At 36.1% G+C, this 16,413-nt stretch overlaps 1 protein-coding gene across 1 annotated transcript in view; it reads right to left on the reverse strand.

The window, feature by feature from the left end:
• The window catches only part of PRDM5 (PR domain containing 5), a 93,769-nt gene that overhangs the window by 24,822 nt on the left and 52,534 nt on the right, over positions 1-16,413 (reverse strand). The window contains exons 14-15 of the mRNA XM_009334946.1: positions 11,560-11,720; positions 8,104-8,197 (exon numbers count right to left, since the gene is read on the reverse strand). Coding sequence (XP_009333221.1) covers positions 8,104-8,197; positions 11,560-11,720 — 255 coding nt within the window. The remainder of the gene's footprint in view (positions 1-8,103; positions 8,198-11,559; positions 11,721-16,413) is intronic.

Here is a 16,413-nt window from a genome sequence, read left to right on the forward strand (position 1 = left end):
TTGATATCTTTTTTTCTCAACCGTGTACATCTCTAGTTTGAGATCACAATATCTACTGGACCTTAATGTAGCATAAAAAGTTAAACACCAGATTCGTCCATTTCACTTCAACTTAGGATGGACAGTTTCCTATGAGACATTTGCAATCAAAGGTGCCGTAAGGCAGTATTTACAGTGAGTTTAGCACCCAGATTTCCCAAACTCAGATACCCCCAGGAGCAAAACAATTAAGAAACAAAACTAAATGCACATTAGTTCTTCAAGATTTCAGTGGCTACAGCTAGACATTTAATCAAGACTTTGAGATGCAATAATTCAAATTAGTCATGTGTTGCTATTTTCATACTATATTTTGCATTCCTTGTAGTCAATTTAGCCACCAAAAAAGCTAATTACAAAATCAGGCAGAGACCTGATATAAACACCAATGTTAGTGATTACTTTGAAACAATGACCTCAAGTAAGATCAAATACGTACTTTGCAGGTGACAAATATATTCCCATCATATGAGACAAATGAAACATGCAACAAAGAAATAGTCCTGATCTGAAGAGACTGTAACAGAAGTGGCTGAAGAGACCAGCAAAACAAAAAAGAGAAACAGAGGCACAGAGAAGATGGTCAACAGCATGCTAAAGTATGCATTTGATGAACTATTACATTCAGTTTTGGAAGCAGCCTCATAGAGCTCTTTCAAACCATATATGGGCATTACTTCTATTTAATTCTGTTAAATTTAGTCACATTTACCATCCCCATTCCCATGTGGCTTGCTTGGTCACTTGTATGCAGTTCTCAGGCGTGTATGTTAGCCTTCATGTACAAATTCCCTGGCTTTCTGTCTTAATGGGAACTAAACCGTTGTATTAACGAATGGAGAATTTGAATTATACAGTGAAATTATCAAGGGTTTTTTTATACTTTTTAATATGTCTGTGCTTGGTCAGTTGGGGTATTCAGCACCACTGGTCTAGATCAACACTCACTAACCTCAGAAAGACTTATGACAGGTTGCGCTGAACATCAGATCATGTGTAGTGTATGTAACTTAAAAGGAATTGTTTTCTTCGGTTTGCTTTAAAAAATTAACAACAAATTATGGCAATGTGGTCCCTCAGAATCTTCCATAGACCATTTACCATCTTCTACATATAGCTCCTTTTCAGATGTTGAACCACATATTATAAGGATTAGAAGATTTTTTTCTTAAATATATATACATATATCTGAGTGTGTTATTTCAAAATGTCAATTTTCAGAACAATTATGGTAAAGTATAATCCTTTTTAAAGGCCTAACTTAAGACTGAGTAGGGGAGAGGGGAAGAAGGGAGACTCCACCATCGCCCAACTGTGGTGGAAAGAAGGCAGTTCACCTGGGGAGGAATTGGGAGGCAAGGGGGCCATCTGGATCACACATGCAACACTCCATACCAGGTGATCAACAGGGCAGCCCAGAATGGGAATTGCAAGAAGGCTTTTTTAGCCAGAGATAATCTGGGGTGATGACAGCATTCAACAGCAAGTAAGGATGGGCAAAAGGTTAACGGATATAACAAAATTATAATCTGTGACATATGCTTTAGAACATTATCTGTTCATATAGAGCACTTGACAGCTTTACACATTTATCCTCAGCTGCTGTTGCTCTGTATACGGTGTTCCCATCAAATTAAAAAGGAAGTTTGTGTCCTTAACTGTACAGAATTCAGTTAATGTATCATACAAATATGTATACACAGACAAAGAAACCGAAGATACACAGAACTGAAATTTCTCCCACATGAAAGGAACTTCATTGGGAATTAAAGTTAAGTTAAATAGGAACTCAAGGAACCAAATTATTTCAACAGAACTTAAATTGGAAAATGCCAGAAAACCAATTACTGAATGAAGAGTAAATATTCACACTTTAAGAAAACATGCAGTAAATTTCACCACCTTGGTGCTGTACAGCATGTCAAATAGCCCTTGAGAAGACAAACATTTCTTCAAAATAATAAATTTCCTCTTGTGTAGAGGTGGCAGTTTTCTAGATAACGAGTAGCATTTTCAAAAGCATTTAATACCCTAGGTCTCTTAAGCATTTTTATAATTTTGACCAGGGATTCTAGGAAGGGAAAAAAACGGGAGAGTAATCAAGAAGCTTGGCCAACTGCAGCAGCTAGCTGCTCTCTTTACGACGCCTGGACTAGTCTTAATCTGGACTAGACAATAAAAACAGTGATCTGGCCTATACAAAATTCTGGCCTGCCTGATTTTCAACCATTAAACACTCAAAATTTAGCACTTTAGAAGGTAAAGAAGTACCCACACAGGAATAGCTTTCTCATGCCAAGAACCAGACAACTTCATGATTTCAAAGGCAAAATACTTGTGGACATCAGCTGAGACAAGACCCAGAAACACCAAATACACATGTAATTCTACACTCACAGTCAGCCAGATAAAGAAAGGGATAGCTCTTTGACTGCTCTGAGGAGAACAGTCCTGTTGCCTGGGAGAAATAGAAAAACAGTACTCAGGTATGGGTCAATTAGAGACATTTCTTACGCATCCTTCATTTTAACCAACATTCAAACTTGGCAGACTCTGAAGACAAAAGATAAAATATTTCTGCCTTTCTTTTTTCTTCACCAATGGTTAACAACACTAAGCCTGTGTATTTGTGAATGCTTTCTAACCAAGCTCCAATACTTGTGTATTTTCCAGGCACAAGGGAGAACCAGAATTGCTTTTATGTAAGTCAACCAAATGCATTTCCCATTCATTAAAAATGGACACATTTAATAGGAAAAAAACTCGAATGCTATTCTTTTCAAAATAAGGGAAAACCAGATTGCTTTAACTGTTTTTTTTTTCTATTAATACTCTTTCTTGTAAGTACTTAGCCATGTCATTCTTTGGAGCACAGAAGCAGTATTTTCACAGCTGAGAAGGTTTGTTTTCTGCAAAGTTTTGGGTTTATTCAGAGAATTCAGATTACCTGTAGTTAAGACCAATAGTCAAAATGTTTGTCCTATCTGGTCGATAAAAATTCTCACAATACAATTGAGGTTTTAGCTATTTGTAACTAAATGAATATGAAGACTAGTAAAGGGCCCTACAAAATAAGGCTATCTGAATCTGTACAGTAAAGCATGAAATAACTACCATTATTACTTACAGACTCTTATCAGTTCTACAGTGGTATTAAGATTTTAGTCACCAAAAAAACCCCGACACACTTACTTTAAAGAATAAAACAGTTTCATTCTTTGCATCTATCAGTAGAATTAAGCAATTTGGTTTCCCTATGAATGGAACATTAACATCTATGACTTCAGTGAACCCAGTGGTCAACCAAATCTTTTAAAGTAGATGCATTAATCAATCAGTAGTTCATTTGATCTAAAGATGTCACTAGCATTCAAATAATCTATCCCTTATAAGAACATTTCTTCATTCATGGAAGCAGACAACAAGAAGCTGACAGCTGCATGAAACTTTACAGGTACTTTTAAAGATTTAACTGTTGTCTGGAGATAAATAGGACAATGATGTATAAACTGAAAGGTTTAGAAATGCAGAATCCTTACCTTTGAGGCCTTCTGCAAGCTCCTTTTTAAATTCGGTAGATAAAAGAGAGATCATTTATAAGTTATTGAATAGAAACAACCTATCTGTAGACATCTGCAAGCTGTTCACTGACTAGATACAGATACATTTTTTCACATACTTCATTGTGATATGAGAGGAAGTTCCTTCAAGCTTCCCTTTTATCTTTTTTTTAATGTAAGAAAATATAAATTACTTATAAGGTAATTTGCCAAAAGATTTGCTAGAATGAGGATCCTGGCTGTACATTATTTCTTACATACATGAACAAACAGTTGCCTGTTTAGCTATTAAAACTTTGGAGACATATTTTACACGGTAATAAACAAGAGTTATACTGTACTTCAACTCACTACTTCCCTCAACTACTTTGAAGTCTTTCATGTTCATAGATGATTGAACTACTGTTAATAACCAAAGATGATTATTATAACTCCACAACTAAATATTTTGCTTGGTTACTTAGGAATTTTTACATGAAAGTGCAAAATTTGGACCTAGATGTTTATATAGTCGGACCTTAAATATGACTTTAAATATGCTCAAATGCCTAGTTAATCAAATTGTAGAAATGTGACTACAGTGGCAAAGTTAGGACCATAACATCAGGCTCTCAATGCAGAGGATGAGAGACATCTCAAGAAGGCAATCAGCACCTAAAGTTATAGGGGACAAGTATGATGAAATGTTTTCACGAGCTTATAAAACAGTCTTTAATTATGGAAATGGAAATTGAAAAGGTAAGCTTAACTACGTTGACACGAAGGATATAGAAGTCCACAGTATGAATGCTTTTTGCTGTTTTAATGTAATATCTTGGTATTATCTTTTAGTCACGTATATGGAAGCAAATTTACAAAGAACCTTCTTAACTCATGCTTACAAAATAAAGCCACTTTTTCCACATACCGGAGAATGCAACATGTAAAAATGCCACATTAAGTCATGGCTTTTAAATGGCATAGAATCGAGACATTAATCTTTTCAGAAAACATTTAGGACAGATGTACAGTCATAGATATCTTACTGGCTTTTTATCAGGACTTTGACTAAATGCGATGGAAAAAGCAAAATAAGGTTACGTTTTAACCTATGCACGTGTAAGCATCTTCTGGAAGACATGTATGGAGACAAGTAATTAGGAAAGCAACAGTATAAATATCAGACAGATAAAATGCATGTGTGTGTATATATATTACATAGGCACACACAAATACATACATACACACACACACGAGACAGCAATTAACATATTTAAATACCTATGTATAAGGCAACTGCGCAGCTGCACAAACTGCAGCCAGTAACTGTTAACACTGAAAGTTGCTTGAAACTTCAGGGAAGTAATTAACCTCCTGGCCCCCAGTTCTCAAGCCCGAGGAGCAGACCATAGAATTTCTTTTACAATTTATGAACAAGCCAAGGAATTTATATCACAGTCAGAGGATTCTTTTGCTGAATTAACCCCAGCTCCCTCTGACCCTAAGAAGTCATAAACCAACAGGATACAGCAGAGGGAGAATGTGCTATAGTGTTTCAGCTGACCTACAGAGCGCTGTCTCTGTCATGCCAAGGCTGGAAACCCAGATGATGAATTACAGAGCAATATGCTAGGTTCAGATACAAACATCAGCCCCTTCCCTCTATACATGCACATGCAGACATGTTCACTCACCCCAAACCAGCTCAGTTTCTGCAAAAGGCCAAGTACTGTTAGGGCTCATTTACAGAGTCTTACTCTAAGATAAAAGAGGGAAGAAAATTTCTTATCGAGGAAGCATGCATACCTCTGTGAGTAACAATATTTGAGAACACATGCCGTGTATTAAATAAAAGCCAAATTCCCATTAAGCTTCTCTTTTTGTATATGGATTGTTAAGCATATCAAAAATACAATTCCAAAGCAGAACCCAGGAGGGTACCCAAGAACCTCGACTTCTATAAAGAACAGCTTTATAAATAAAAAAGGATAAAAATTGATACACAACTCTTTAAAAGAACTCTGCCTGGGTTTGTTTTGTAAATACAGAACAAAGCCTCTTATACAAAGTAGCTAATAAAACAAAGTCTAGCTGACCATGTGCACAAAGATGGGATAACACAAATGTCTGCACCAGGACCTCAAACCTAATCAGCTATAATCACTAAGACATGAAGGTCTTCGCAATATTTACACTATTTAGTTGCACCAAAAGCTTAGCCCCAGCTGAAGGCTTATCCACAAAGATGAGTCATCTCTTGAGAAAACGGACAGTGGCTGGTTGCTTCACTTCTAGCTCAGAACGAAAAGTGATACTTTGAAGTCTGACCAAAAAAAAAAAAAAGAGGGCACAGTTTTGAATTGATTAATTCAAAACCACAGAATTTAATAGATACCAAGAGCATGAAGTATTCAACACTGCAACATTTAGAAACCAAACATCCATCGCTGAATAAAATATGTTTGCGACTCCACTGTTTGATGAACTGAAAATTTCTTACAGCTCAGAAAATCCCTGAAAAGTTGTCAAGGATTTTCACGATACAGTGAACTTTATTACTAAAAGCCATTAAATGAATACTCAACTTTTTTTGTACTGTTTGCAGATGACATAGATTCCCTTCAGCAACTACCCTTACTTGCTTTGGAAATGATGCAAGCTATTCCTCAGAAAGCTATGCTTCCTCAGGCCCACTGAACATTGGACAACAATTTCCTCTTGTGATTAGCCTGCACATATTATGACTGTGAACAACTTGGCTGAAGTTTTCAGGTACAGCACAACTCAAAACCACCTCTCCAGAAGTACAACATGAATCTAACGATGGCATTTTCTCACTAAACCTTACATAAGGCATTTTGCTGTATAACTTACAAATATTTTTTTTTTTAAACCACAAGTCACAACTTAGCAGCAACCCACCTTGCCCCCCCCCATTTCATCAGGATAATCAAGAAATGGTCAGGAATCATAACAGAATGACTCAAAAACAACCATGAAAATGTATTTCAGTTGATTCTCACAGTGAAGGATGTGAATCACAAAATTCACCAAAAATGTGATTGACATCACAATAGCAGCTAGACTGGAAGAAGAAAGGATCAGAGTTTATTTATCACAGGTCATTATAAATGAATTTAGCAAGGCATTTTTCCTGAATTAGTAACCCTCTTTAAAATGAGTGCTTCTAGCTTTTTAGGTAAAGAAAGAGGCCTTGAAACTTTCCCTCCTTCTGCAGTGTTATTCTTTCATAAGTTGTTTTCACACTGCGTATTCCCACAATTCCAACCTGTATCATCTCCTGTCAAGGTTGTTTCTCCCACTATATTTAATTTACAAATGTACTGGAAATCTTCAGTGCCTTTCTACTTCAAGTAAGTTCAAAATGTCACAGTTTACTGTTTCTCGTATAATAGTGGCTACAAATTTTGCAAGGCTCTATAGTCAAGGTTAGAGGCCTCTGGTGTGTGGTTTCATGAAATTCACCTTAGCCTAACTCCTAAATTTAGGAAATCCTGCTTGAGAGAGCTGAAACATTAAATGTATCTGGTAGCAGCACATGTGTGAAAAGCATTTTCACTCAGACAGCTATAAAGCATTTTCCCAAGAGCTATCTGCACTATCAACTTGAAAAACTAGGGCCTTTCTACTCTGTGCAAACTGATGAATAACATCGATAGTACACAGAAAACACACCTAAAGTTTAAGGAAAGGGCCTGTGAAATACAAAAACCCAAAAGCACCACACTAGTAAAAGCAATAAAGCAGACTTGCCTGCAAAAAACATTGGAATATGAATCCAGAGATTTTCATGAAGAATTAGAGTAACATTTTGATATTTCTTTAAGCATTGGAAAAAAAAAATCTATAATAGTCCTAATTTTCATGAAAGTCTAGTATGCCAAACTATCAGAAAATTAAACGGTGATGTAGTTCCTCACTGCACGGCAAGGTGAAGGTAAAGAAATGTCCATAACTAAAACAGCAAAATAACTTCATGAAAAAAGTTAGCACAGACTAGAAATCGAGGCAGTCATATTCCTAGAAGCCCGGACTGATGTGCTGAATGACTAACAATACTACTGAATTGCTCCTTTTACTCCTGTCTACCCAATTCATTAAAGTACAGTGCAGGTGGGTAAATGGTTGGTCCTTCCAAAAGGCACAGTCCCCAAGCGTTCTCTAAATCCTCATACCAGATGCTCCATGAGTGTTGGGTTTTTTTTTTCTTCCTCTTTTTTTGACTTCCTGACGATGCAGAGAAGAAGAGAAACCCACAGCTTACGGGACTGAAGAGAAAGACAGAACAGGTGAGATTGTGCAGGAAGGACTTTGAAAGGAGTTGATAAGGTGAAGCTGTAGAAGAAAGAATAAGAATAAAGAGGAGGAATGGACAGAACAGCTGTATTGTGATTCTGGGTCTTGCCAGCATTTCTGTTTGTACAGACAAATTGTGGACATACTTACAGATACCTTGTTATATATTTAGAAAGTCTTCTGTTCATTACAATAAACAACACTGTACCTGTGTGGCTTCGAATATGAACTCTCAGTGTTCCGTTGCTTGCAAACTTCTGTCCGCAATATGGGCAAATCTTCTCTTTTTCTCCTGTGTGAGTCTACATGGGGTGGGGAAAGACAAGAATGAAAGCTTCAGCACAGCTTTAGAAGAAGTGAAATACGGAATATTTTAACTGTATTGACATTGACCACTATTGCTCCATTATATATTTTATACTGTCACACCAGGCAAAGATTCTAAGGAATTAACTGTAGGTGTTCTTTCCATTTTCTTCTAAAAAACTTCTAAACAAAGCTCATTATTAATGGCAAAATAAACTGGCTTTTCAGTTCCTAAGTTTACTATTTCCTAAATAGTTACTATTAAAAATGCCCAATTCACACCTTTGTGTATTTTCATGATTGCAAGAATAAGACACCTATTTTTCAGTTTGATATCTGCGAGAGTGGTTTCTAAACCAGCAAATAATAATTTGGTTACCTAATAAAATTAATCTTCATAAGTGGGTCTATTTTTAAAAGCTTATAATTTCACAGGAATTTATTGCATTATGGAATGTAGTGAAAGTAGTTTACCTAACCTAGTATAACTTTTCCTGTTGCAAACTTGAACTAGAGCTTTAAAAGGTCTCTATGGAGATTTGTGCATACGATTTCTGACCACCTCATGCGAATGGAACTCAGCCATCAGTTCATCTGAAGTATGACAGACGACAACCCTTCAAAGTGCAAGTTCTCAGTGATTTCAGTCAACACAAATTGCATACTGGATCCTATCTAGTTTGTAATAAATGCTAGAATCAGATTGCATTTAGAGAATTGATCACGAGAAGTATATTGTAATTGACGCTAACACTAAATCATACACTGAGCTTGTCTTTTGAAATCAAGCTTTTAAGGCTAGAGCGTGTTGCTGATATAAGAACTATTATTCCAAAATGGAGGAAAAAAAGAAAAAAAAAAAAATCAAACTCTCCCATCCAACCTGTGTGGTCAACAGCAAGACCACCTTGAAGTAAGTTACATACAGGGGTTCTCATCATTTTTCACACTGTACTTTCAACGCCCAATTCTGAACTGAAGATTTATCAGCCTATTGAATAGCTTTCCCTTATAACTGTGACTGCTTTTTTAGTGGAAAATTTTGGATTACTTCATTTATAAGTGTTAATTTAAATGGGACAGGAAAGATAACACATTAAATTATATGTACAGCTGACAATTTGGCTTTCAAGCTTTGCACATGGCTCTCTTCAGATAGGGAAATTAATTCTTATTTTTATGAAAGACATTGAAGTGATATAAAACTCTTCATTACATCATAAAAACCTTATCTCACATAGTACATATTATGCTGCAGCTGAAGGAAGAGTAAATGAGATATCATTTCAATACTGGACGGACTTGCACAGTTTTCATTCCCTGACATTAAGGATATGAACGTTAAATCCTTCTTGATTAGGATAGAGTTCTTTAGAAATCACTTATACCTCTAACAGCAACACTGGGGGACACCAGACAGACAGATATTAATTCATTCCAAACAACCAAAAACAAAAAAAAAAAAAAAAAGGATTTCCGGGAGCAATTCATTACAACTACAAGGCTCACAAACTACAGCTAGTCCTAGTCTGACAGCAGCACAAAGCAATAGCAATTACAATTAAGAAGGAATGTCAAAGAAAGAACAGGAATCAATGATAAACAGTAGCTGCTTTCCATTAAAATACAAATACAGATATGTATATGGCCATTTTTAACGTGAAAGAGTAAGTCATACTGAATTTTTTAGAAAGGCATCTGAGGAACAGAAGTTTAAAAAATTTATGCAGAGGTCATCAATGATTCCAGGTAATATTTTTGATTTTTGGATCTCATCATCCATCTTGGCAAGATCCTTCACAAAAAGTTAATCTGAAATCAATGTATCAGTATTATAGGCTAGGTCTGTTACTGAAGTGATTAAAACAAGTAGATAAGGATGAAAAGGATCGCGTGTCTGAAAAGCAGTCTGTTTTTTCCAAACCAATCAGTTTGTCTAATGAAAGATACTATGCCTTCCTAAAGTCTTGCTCCCCAAGAACATAATCAGAAACAAATCGTAAGTTTATTTTGTCTACCCTTTATTTTTGAGTTCCTTAGACCAATATATTTGGGCTTGAAAAACAAATGTGCTTTAATACTCCTTATTCTAAGAGTTATTAGAGGAGACAGGAAGAGCATCCTATAACATGTTTCTCTCGCTATTACAGCAAAATTCAACTGATTTCACAGGCTGAACAACAACTGATGAACCAGGTTATTTGAATCTCAATCATCTTATAGTACATGTACTGAAATCTACAAACAAGGCAACCCCATGTCATTCTAGTTCTTCTAAAGTACAGGTGAAAATCTTCCACTAAGTGTATCTGGGAGAAATACATCTTGGTTATACAGTTATGTCACTCAATCACGAGAAACTTTACTTTCCAGCAACTATAATTACTAAGTAACTTAATGCATATTAAATATGAGACAAGCAGCATTTAAAACAGACTGAAGACAAAGACAGACAGCAAGTGCATTAACATACATTTAATGGAAGATCAAGACCTTTAAAAGACCACAAAAGAAACGGAAAAGACTTTGTTCCTAGTTGGTTCCATTACTTTTTGCAATCTGTAAACATGTTAAAAATCAAACACATATTAAGGAGGCAGTGCTGTCCGTTACATTAGAGAATTGAATAGTCTGCTATCTGCCAATAACTTGATTTAGGCTCCAAAGACGTGTGCTAATTCCTGCACCTGTAAGACACAGTAGGGTTGGATAGACATTGAAAGACTCCCTTACATTTTTCCCTCAATTTTAACTATAGATTTGTGTTGTAACGCACAATACTTACCATAATCATGTGCTGAAAATATTGTACCAAGTAACTCAGTTACACTCAGTTTTGTTATTACAATTTTACATGCATATATGAAGTGCATACTATATGTCAAATAATATATGCATGATGTTTTTCAACAAACTCTCACAGTCTGCATTTGGTTGCTACACCTTAGCTGATTTTCCTCAGCTGATTCGTTCTTGATTCAATTATTTTCTTCACATTTCTTCCCTGTAACATAAATCTTACCTCAGGCCAAACTAGTGAGTAAGCTTTCTTCTAAAGTTTACCCCAATTCCATTGCAGAGATCAGTGGAAAGGAGTATGGTAAGAGCAATGCAGCAAGTCCCATCCTGCTACACACCTGATGCTGGAGTACCCACACTGGTTTTATACATGTGCACCCGCTGCAGATTCTGCATGCCACCAATAACCCCACTATCGCAATAAGCATTTCAGAATGTTAAGCACCATCACAGCTTTCTACTGAAAAGCCAGAAATGCAGAAGCATCTGGGAATCTTATGTTTAGTCACAACCTTAAGAACACAGAAGGAATGAATATGATAGAGCTGATTCTACTCACTTTCTTATGACTCTTCAGGACTGAGGGTGTCACAAAAGCTTTGTCACAGAGATCACACTTGTATTTCTTATGTCCATCATGTACAACTTGAATATGAACATTTAATGTGTCCTTTCTTTTGAAAGTAGCATCACAGTGATCACACTTGAAGGTCCTCTCACCTTATGAAGAGAAAAACAAGGTTTCAAGATAGCAGATTTTTGTGGAAATACACTAATGCTTATTGTTTCAGAAAAATGAATAAAAGCAACAAAGACAAATGAAAAGCTGGGTCCTGCAAACAGAAAGAAAATAAATTACCACATCAGGTAAAAATATCATTGGGAAATTAAGAAAGTAGAAAGTAGTCATCACAGCAATGTAGCCAGAAATGTGAGCTTAAACTCTATAGCCAAAGGTGAAACGGCAACCAGTGGAAATGACTTCCAGTGAAACGGAGCACAGGCTTTATCAGCACCTCCAGTAACAGACCCTCTTTATGGTAACAAGAAAAAAGATTAAATAGGCTTCATCTTTTGAAACTTAAATGGTAAGAGACATCTTCCTGAATTTACAAGAATTCTCAAAACAAGAAATACTTGCTTTGAGTAACCTATCTCGTTCACATCAATAGAGGCAAACTCATATGACAAAGAGGAAGTAACTTTTAAGTGTTATAGCAGTATTACTATTCAAACTGTGGTGATGTGGTTGAAGGCTATGGCAGAGGCCAGGTTAATATTGCTAATAGTTTTAAAATTCAATGAATTACCTAAGAGAGGGGAAGACACATTGTATTCTGAAAATCTGCATGCATCTTTTGAGAGAGAAAAAAAAAAAGACGTGATTCTTCAGAGAAATCATTACAATGAACCTTCTCTTTACCATTACTGTGAATGCAGAAGAGAATATTTCTTCTATTTGTTAACTTCTTGATTAAAATTACAAGTTAAACATATGCAACTTGGCATTCATTCAGAAATCCACAGTCTAAACTGGAAGTCAGGTGCCCATATCCCAAAAAACTTTCCAAGCAGTTACATCATGAAGAAAGATCACCATAACCTAAGGACTATCCTCCACCACTTATTTTTCAGGACAGAGGTCTGATCTGCAGCCTCCTGATCCATATGGATAAGATACAGACTTGTATAAGCACAAGCTACTTTTTCCAGTAGCAATGATGCGTATGTAGAGGTACACTTATTTCTTTGCTATAGCTCATTAAAGGATAGAATCATCCCAGCCTTGGTCCCAGTGCAAAGGCCAATATGAATGGAAATTCATTTCAGTACGCTGCGTATTAAAGCCCATTTGATGCTACATGTTGAGGCACCAAAAAACTTTTATTATATATTATATATGTAATACATATAAGCAAAGCTTATCAATACAGCGGTGCCTCAAGTACCCACAGACATTCCAAAGCCTAGATAACCTGTTTCTCTCCCCCATCAACCAACCATAACTGCCCCCCCCACCCCCCCACCCTCTCATTCCCTGTTGGTTTGGAAACAAAAATGGTTTTGTCTTGGATGACACAAGAAGAATATGCTAAAAGGAGGTATTAGAGTGTAAGTTGTCTTATGCTAAAATACTTCCAGTGTAGCTATTCAGAAAAAAATTCAGGGTCAACAGGGATGCAATTTAATATACTGTTATGTGGAGGTTTAACACTGATATTGCTTCTAACTGTTCAGTGAATCACTTCAGTCCTCGTCTTGGGAACACGAGACTACCCTGCTAACAAAGTGAAGTCATTACTATTTTTAGTAAAGGAGCATGCAATTTTCTACTGCTTCAACAAAGGAAAAATATTCAAGTGATTTCTTTTAAAAGTTACTTCTTATAAGAATTTCTAGGCTTCATGGATATTTTTTTTTTTTTTTTTTTTGTTAGTCATTTGTTTCTTTCCATCTCTTAATAACTCAGCTCCAAGTCTGGAAATAAATTGAAAAAATGAAGCAATACTAGACATAATTTGAACAAATTGCCATGTCTTCTGAAGTAAGCAATATTTGTATGGTTTCCATAAATTTACATGATATCATTATGGTTTAAGACACGATTCGACATTTGTTGAGTTTCAGGAAGATTTGTCCTTTTTATTCTAGAGTTTTGTTTGCAATCATTCCTATCATTTTCAGTACTGCACTTCCGTTATGACTTGAGAAGATAAATGACTTTCAAACAACAAAAAAAATAATAAGGTAGTAAAAGATCAACCAATAGGTTCAAATAAAGCCTCCAGAGTCAGGGAATTTCAGAACTAATGTACTGTTCAACCATATCTCCTGTGTGTGTACACATTGTAATACTCTTCAACTATACATAGTTGCAATGCCAAATATGTACTTAGCCAAGTCCTGGCTTCAGTTTAGCAAAATTTTTCAACATGCAAAGTAATGGCAAGCCTAGAATTGGGTATTTTTTCAAATGTTATCCTGGATGAAGGCAAATAATCAGTGTTTCTCCTCAGCTTCCTTATTTAGAAGAAATCTTATATCTCATCATAGAAGAGCCATCAGAACACTGTCTCCACTCACAGATGGCTCACTGAACAGTCTTTATGTCTCGTCTTTTTTTTTTTTAAAGCCATAGACAGAGATGCATGAAAATCTAATGAAAAAAATACCATTAATACACAACTACGGAAGGAGTTTTGGAAGGTTCCTCAACAACATAAAGCAAAAGTCTAAATCACTTGCAACAAGATGCGAGTACTAAAACTCCCCGAGCAGCTCTGGAAACCCTCTTGTAGAAGACTGCAGGAAAAAACAGACCTACGCAACCTATTTCATGACACCTCATTGTTGTGATAAAGAGCAAACAGATTTCATATGGTAAATATAAGAATGTGTCTGTTGCTTAAGAACTATAACTGCCAAAACCCAAACTTTTTCCACTGCCTTTGGCAGATAAGACTAATATTAAAGTTACGAAATAAATTTCTAATATTAATGTATGAGAAATAAAGAAAGAATTTCCATTATGTGTTTTCGGTCAACAGGTTTGCACTGTGCTAGATCAAGAGGTTTGTTACAAAATAAAGCAAAAGATATACATAGATTCTCTTCAGGCCTAGGCACCCTAGAGAATGGAAGTAAACAAGAAAATATATTGACTTCAGCTCTTGAAACCACTGAAGGAGGGAAACTTTTTCAGAGTACTTGACATGAAATTACGGTATCAATATCCGTAAATGCCTCCAAAGATGGAAACAGAGCACTGACATAATATATCCCACGGTGCTTTCCCCCAGAAATACACAACATAATGTGAGTGTCTTTCCTGGGACTGGCTTTATCTGCTCCAGTGATGCACTCTCCTTAAGACAAAACAAGATCATGAAAATCAGGGTTACTCGTGCTTTACTTGAAATGAACAATTTTCAGTGCCCACTTCTGCTGACCCCTGTAGAAGGAGCTAATTAGTATTTCTCTTGCTAACAAACATTCTGCTTGTAGATTTTTACCCTGGAAAGCAAATATATAAAGAGGATGATGTCCTTCTCAGCAAATGCAATCCTGTTCATGCATGTCTCCACAATCCTAGACAACTGAATGATCTGAGCGAAAATGCTCAGGGTTACTTATTTGTGTTAGCTCATGAGGCCAGGAGAGACCTGGCTAGTATTAGCCAAGTATGAGCTACCATACACTTATCATGTATCATACATCCTTCCTAAACACTACAGCTGAGAATAAAGGGTTTAGCCCCAGCATTGCCAATGACATAATGAGAACACAGTTACTAAAAGTATTATCAGCAGCATGCCTAAGAGAAAAAGCTTGTCTGACTCTCAGCAGACAGGTTACGCAGCTAGAACCTAGGAGAAAAAGAAGTTTGGATTTTTATTTTTTTTTAATAATTTGTTAGACATATTTGATCTTGAATTTTGAAAGTTATATCCGTGGCACCTTTTCCAATTTCAAGACAGGAACACCTGAAAAGTGAGTCTATGAAATATATTTTTTTCCAGTAAATTAAGTTTGTGAAATAAAATTTAAGTCATTCTACATCATTCTGCAGAGTGCCTGCTTCTAAAACAACAAGGGGATACTGAATTTAAAAAAATCAATTATGTAGGCTGAACTTCAATTTTTTCCTAGAAGTTTCAAGCTTCACAAACAATTTTTTCTTTCCTACAGCACAGAACAGTAAAGCCAGCTAAATACATCTAGAGATTCTGGTTTGTTTCTCTCCTTTCTTTATAGAACAGGTATATTTCAGTGCTACGAGAGGGACTATCATCCAGCTGTAGCAGGACAAAGCCTGTAATTCTGAGTTATTTCAAATATGAGAAACTCATTATCATGGCAACACAACCTGTCAGGCTCAGAGTTAGGTCATGAGGGGAAGAGTTCTACATTTCTTCACTGGGAACGGAAGCTTTTCTCAGACAACAGCAGAGCCCCTTGTTTTGATCACAGCCTTGAACTGAAAACTGTTTATTCTTCAGTTCATCCTAGTAACGACTTTCACTTTTCACTTTGCTATTGGTCTGTCAACACTTCTTTTATAGGACTACAGACAAGAGAGATGCAGTATGACTATAAAAGCTTTGCTTATATTCTGCTCTATTAAGGCCTCCTTGTTAAGTTGGTCAGTTGTTGGGTTTTTTTCTCCAAAGTAAGAAAAAAAAGGTTTAAAAGTCTTCCCTGTGATTAATAAAAATGCCAAATATTATCGGTTTAAGGCTTTGACTCATTTTGGAGACAGTTTTAGCTAAGATGGCAGAAGTTACCACCTTCAAAGACCTACTCTGTCCCTCAGCAAGACATGTCTCCTTTTGCACCAGGGAAGACTGACTAGACAATGTCTGTGCCACTGCAGTTCACAGGCTGATATATTGAATATTTGCTTAAATAGTGG

This window comes from Pygoscelis adeliae, unplaced genomic scaffold (assembly GCF_000699105.1).
Source record: "Pygoscelis adeliae isolate BGI_AS28 unplaced genomic scaffold, ASM69910v1 Scaffold31, whole genome shotgun sequence".
Lineage (NCBI taxonomy): Eukaryota > Metazoa > Chordata > Aves > Sphenisciformes > Spheniscidae > Pygoscelis > Pygoscelis adeliae.